The sequence below is a fragment of the Setaria italica genome, chromosome II (assembly GCF_000263155.2).
Source record: "Setaria italica strain Yugu1 chromosome II, Setaria_italica_v2.0, whole genome shotgun sequence".
Classification (NCBI taxonomy): domain Eukaryota; kingdom Viridiplantae; phylum Streptophyta; class Magnoliopsida; order Poales; family Poaceae; genus Setaria; species Setaria italica.
In genome coordinates this window covers 48,206,683-48,212,682 of record NC_028451.1, presented here as the reverse complement: position 1 = coordinate 48,212,682, position 6,000 = coordinate 48,206,683, and the positions used below count along the sequence as shown (strand labels likewise).

Sequence of the window (6,000 nt, the reverse complement as noted above, 5' to 3'; positions counted from 1 at the left end):
ATTAAGTGAGGTTAGCCCCAACGCCTATTGTTCGAAAGCAAGCCATCCCCCCTCCTTCCTATCCCTACCACCCGATAGAGGCCGCACCTCATTCGCCTCCACCATTGACGTCGGCCGCCATTAATCCCCGCCCTTATCCCCGCCGACCGCCGGGCACCTCCTCCTTGGCCGCCAAGCAAGCCCGGAGACGTGGATCCCTCCGCCTATAAAAGGCGCTCCTCCCGGCCTAAACATCGCACCCCACCGCCCCCACGGCCAAACTTCAGCCTTCCCCTAGCAGCCCCATCCCGAGGCTCTACCTCACCTCCTCAACCACCCAAACTTGCTCGCCTTGATCCCCTATCCTCCCGGCCTTATCCCCGTGGCAGGTGGAGATCGGGATCGCCTTCCCGGCGAGCTCCGGCGCCCCGCACGGTAGCTCCCATGGCGGCTGCGGCGGCACCGCCTGGCCTTGGTGTCGAAGCGGTATGCGGCCATCCGCTGCCGTCGCCCCTCCGTCCGCCCCTCCGTCCCACCAACCGCGCCCTCCCTTCCTGAACCCAGTGCACCAAGACCGCCACCAAAGCCACCCCGATCCACGAAGGACCATGAGCGCGGTGTACGGAACAGCGCACCGGGCGCCCCACCCCCTTGCATCAGCCAGCTTGAAAATGCTATGTGCAGTCGGTAAGTGCACGCAACCTTTCACCTCAAGCCCTCACTTAATTCTTAAAAATTCACCAAAATTCACCAAAAATACTAGGGACAATTCCAAACCTATCCATGCCCTCCTTTTCCATTTTTCACTTCATATAGATCCTTTTCCAAATTATCATCCTCCTACATAGTGGAAAAGTCCTATTTAGTGTACACCAACAATTGTTTTTTCATTTATTTCACTTCCAAAAACTCTAGTAAAATTTCTAAAAATATTTTAGAGCCATCCAAGCCTATTCTCATGCCCACCCAAGTCATCTTGTCCAGGCTCCGCCCACGAGGCTGAAGTGAGTCTGCCGAGCAAGCTCTGACCTTCATCCGCTTGATCTTGTACTGGTCCCATTCGTCACCATGTGTGCTATCTCCTAGCACCAGGACAGATCGAAGTGGTGTCCTTCATATAAGCTTTCTGGTTTCTATTCTACTTGATCTGGCCCGACTGCATCTGTAGCCATGTGTACTATCCCTAGGACAGATCAACTGTCGCACAAGCTTCAACCCCCTACAGCTTCATCCTAGATGGGATGGTACAAATCACCCAACCAAATAAAAAGGATCATTATTATTTTGAACTATTCCATATATGAATTAAATGATACAAGCAACCAAACACACTTACATGTACGTACTTCACCAATACGCGATGACGATGAACATGCACGCACGCACGTTGTTAACAATCCCGATCCAATAATGTGGAAAACCCAGTCCAATACTGTGGAAACCGCCAGCTGCTTATTGTTTTTGCAAGCGTGTCAGAGAGGCCGTTTGTTAGCTGAAGAATGATCCAAACACGGGTGCTGATATATGCATGCAAAAACTGTCGCCGATGGCTTTCTTTCTTTTGTTTTATTTTTTTAGTCTGTGTCAAATATGTCGATGATTCATTATTATTTTTGCCAAATATTGGATACCTAGTATGTTTAAAATATCAAATTAATGTAGTCAATATTTCAAACTGCTAGAGTTAATATTTATTAAAATATAGTTCAACACAGTATATCTAAATTGTTGACTATATAAATATAGTGAAGTGGTACATTCGAATGTTGATTTTGAAAATATTTAAAAACTAAAATATATTGGATATTGTTTTACTTTATAAATTCTAAATAATTGAAGTTCAAACAAAATCCAAAACACACAAGAAACTAACGCGTGATGTTGCCGCACGATTACGGGGATTTTTTTTGGTTTAGGGAACCAGTTGTGAAGAAGAATCAAGAGTCTTCTAGGAACAGTCCTATGCTAACTAAATTATGGGCAAAGTCAAGTGTAGAGATTTATGCAGACTTTGATCTTCTTGAGCACAAAATCATTCTAGAATGTTTTTCTCTGATATAAAGCCAAAAGATATATGTGAGATTCTTTACTTCTTACTTTTGGTGATCGACATCACCTAGACAGACAGTTTGGTGGCGGTTTTTTTAGCTCTAAGGAGAAGTCTTGTAAGAGAGCCAATGTTGTGCTCGGTATTGGAATAGGCCGGTTCAGAGTGGGAAGGGATTACAACTAATAGAAGCACTTGATCCTTGCAGAGATCATGGGGAGTGTAAGGGATCGATGTTCCAAAGAGAACTAGTGGAAAGTGCTGATTCTTCAATACCTCAGGGAAAAAATCAGTGTTCTAATTCTCTCTTTTTACTTTACTCAATATCAATTTCTAAAATTAGCATGTTAGTATATAGGGTTAGAACTAGGTTGCAAATATTTGAACCTTTGAGGTTGTATGCACATATAATAATTAGTCTTGTTCCTATATTTAAATTTTTGTAAAAGTTTGTAGAAGCTTAATTTATCTTAAGGTATCTCGACCCGTTTGCAACGGACTGTAATTGGATCTAATAAATATTCTTCTCACGCAACATGCCAAAGAACAGCAGCACGCTCGGTGCGTGTTGTGGGTTGTGTGCGTGTTGCAAAAATGCCAGTTTCTTCGTTGTTTGGGCCCTGGGCCGACACGTCGGCCCAGCAATTCATCCACCCACCAGGTTCGCTAAATGGAGGAGGTTATGGGTCCATGATGAATGACCAACCGGGCTGTGGCCGCCGCGGCCAGCGAGCGAGCGGGAAGTAGCCACGAAACGGGAGCGGCCTATGATTGAAGTTATGGGACATGGAGGAGGAGTTGCTAATTCCGCCGGAGAGCATTTTTGTGTTTCTTGTCTTTTGAAGGCGCGGATTTTCTGAGCAATTCAGAAAGGTACTGTTGTATGTAGATACAGTAGTCATTTGCATGGTACTTTTTTTTTCCTTGAAACAATCATTTGCATGTTACTTGATGCAAAAAATCACAAATATCGGAAGTCAGTACTTGATGTATAAAGTTTCAGTAGGTTTAGTTAGTTACTTGCTGCGAAAATTCAGAAAGCTCACAAGTCACTACTTGATGTCGAATATTAGAGCATACAATACGTTTCCAGTAAGCAATATATATTTTGTTTTTGTATTTGAGCACACATACAACAATAAACCTTGTCACACAATACGGAAGCAGCTGGTCAACTCCAGCTTAACGCCCGCAGCACGCATGCAGATGACACTTGCATGCACATATAATATAGATCGAGTAGCATGCACGAGTAGATAGCTGCGCAGCTGGTGCACATTATTTAATTTATGCTGCGCAAAGGATCGGAGCATATCCATGCACGCTCATGTTCATCCCCTCGCGCATGTTATGTCGCCGATGAGGATCCCGAAAAGGGTGCGGCCATAGCACAAACACCTTGCTTTGACGAAGGGTGGGACAGGGAGCTTTCCAATGATGATCTGCAGGCTATTAGGGACAGGCACAAGAAGAATGCCTTGTTCAGCGTACTTAAAAATGGCTATTTTAAAATCAAATATGTTTTTGAAGTCGGTAGGGCAGGATGGCGGCGGTGGAGGTGTCTTTTTGGGCGGCGGTGGAGGTGTCTTTGTGGGCGGCGGTGTCTTTTTGGGCGGCGGTGGAGGTGTCTTTGTGGGTGGCGGTGTCTTTTTGGGCGGCGGTGGAGGTGTCTTTTTGGGTGGCGGTGTCTTTTTGGGCGGCGGTGGAGGTGTCTTTGTGGGCGGCTGTGGAACAGGTGTGGGAGCAGGCGTTGGTGTAGGTGTGGGAGCAGGAGCCGGTGTCGGTGCAGGGGTCGGAGCCGGCGTGGGAGTAGGGGTCGGTGCAGGTGTTGGTGTTGGGGTTGGTGTCGGCGTATGAGCAGGTGTCGGAGCGGGGGTTGGTGAAGGAGTAGGTGCAGGCGTTGGTGCAGGTGTCGGATTAGGGGTCAGTTCATGAGTCGGTGTTGGTGCAGGGGTTGGAGCCGGCGTGGGAGCCGGAGTGGGAGTAGGGGTCGGTACAGGTGTTGGTGCTGGGGTCGGTGTCGGCGTAGGAGCAGGCGTCGGAGCGGGGGTTGGTGCAGGAGTAGGTGCAGGTGTTGGTGCAGGTGTCGGAGTAGGGGTCGGTGCAGGAGTTGGGGTTGGGGTCGGAGTTGGCACTGGGGTTGGAGCCGGTGTGGGAGTAGGGGTCGGTACAGGTGTTGGTGCTGGGGTAGGTGTCGGCGTAGGAGTAGGCGTCGGAGTGGGGGTTGGTGCAGGTGTTGGTGCTGGGGTCGGTGTCGGCGTAGGAGTAGGCGTCGGAGTGGGGGTTGGTGCAGGAGTAGGTGCAGGCGTTGGTGCAGGTGTCGGAGTAGGGGTCGGTGCAGGAGTCGGGGCTGGTGTTCGAGCTGGTGTCGGTGCAGGTGTCGGGGATGGTGTTCGAGCTGGTGTCGGTGCTGGTGTCGGGGATGGTGTTCGAGCTGGTCTCGATGCAGGCGCCGGAGCTGGTGCGGGTGCGGACTGTCCCTGGGCCCACACTGAAGCCGCGAGCACAAGTGTCACGGCGAGGAAGAGAAGCGCATGGGAAGCCATGGACTTGGATGCTATGGCTACCATCGGATGTTCTCAACCTTACAGGCGCCCCTTCAACCGTTATCGACCATACCAAGTATTTATAGGCCACCGGTAGTATTGCAATGGCCCTAGCGCATGGGCGTCATCTCAGTAGGGTTGCGAGTTGTATTACGAGTACCTGCTGGACGGCACATCGTTGAAGCGTAAACTTCCACCATTTGGTCGTGCCCTGGTGGACATTGTTATTCGAGGTCGCATTCTCGTCCGATCCTATGATGGATACACTACACGCGTGCGCGAGAGCATGTCTACGCTTGTGCACGCCATGAACAGTTGCGGCATGAGGACGGTAAGAAGAATACGCGCCTAACTTTGGCGTTGATAACTACTGTGCGCTCATCCGAGGTCTGGTACCACAATATATAGGATGGAGATTGGAGAATACAGTTACGTACCACACGAGTACACGACGTGCATGCATGCACATTGCTAATCCCGATTCAATGGACTGAAAACGACCAGCACCTTATTAATTTACTTGCAAGCGTGTCGAGACTTTGTTAGCTGCAGATATACTGAAAAATCTGCTCGTGTATGAAAATGATGAGAAAATTCCCTACTCTATCTGTGGGATGTCTCATTTACCAAAGCATATGCAGATCCAAAATCAGCTTATTTTCATATGTAAACTTCTAATTGGGTTCCTACGGATATATGTTAAGCTCAGTAGGTTAGATTCTTAATAGTTTCTCATGCCATTGTTAATCGCATACTCCATCCCATCCCTCCATTCTCTAAATGTGTCCATGGCCTCAGGGCCTCAGGACAAGGCTAGCTGTTCCAATTAATTGTCAAGCCTCTGGGGCACTACAGAGCAGATTCAGTGAGCGAGGGCATCTGTGTTTTTTTCCCTTTCAAAACCGGGTTGAACAGGTTCCACCACAATGATCCTTATGAATTGCTGAGCAGTTCGTGGCATTTGTCTCCTTCAAACATCTAGTGCTTTTTTAATAGTTACATGCATTTTTATTTAGACTTATTCAACAGACCATGCAATTCTACTTTGAAAGATCTGAAGTGGATGCAGCTTATTTGATTTAATTTGTAGAAACTTTTAGAACCATGAAAGAAATTAAAGTTAATTATCATTTAGTGTTAAATAAGAACTTTTCTCATGAATAATCTACCGTGGAGCGAGGACCATGGGGGAGTGTACCGATGGAGTCATTGAGCTCGTCGCTCGTCACGGCCTTCCTTGGTTTGTCTAAGTCATTATAGATGGTCAAAGGGGCCTGGCCCTACCCCAGCAGCAGCATGGATTGGCAGAGCATTATTGGACATGTCACTATAAGTCACTATGATCTACCCCTGTGTTGGGAAACAGGTTCCAGTGAAGATCGAACAGAGCGGAGTTAGCTCGGCACTTGTGATTCAATTATGAGAAAT

The 6,000-nt window shown here is 47.9% G+C and overlaps 1 protein-coding gene across 1 annotated transcript; it reads right to left on the bottom strand.

Annotated features, from left to right (window-relative positions):
- Positions 1 to 3,112: 3,112 nt before the first annotated feature.
- Positions 3,113 to 4,613, bottom strand: LOC101779552 (extensin-like). The gene has a single exon (XM_004958630.1). The coding sequence runs from the start codon at positions 4,594 to 4,596 to the stop codon at positions 3,358 to 3,360; it is 1,239 nt and encodes a 412-aa protein (XP_004958687.1). The 5' UTR covers positions 4,597 to 4,613; the 3' UTR covers positions 3,113 to 3,357.
- Between the last annotated feature and the right edge of the window lie 1,387 nt (positions 4,614 to 6,000).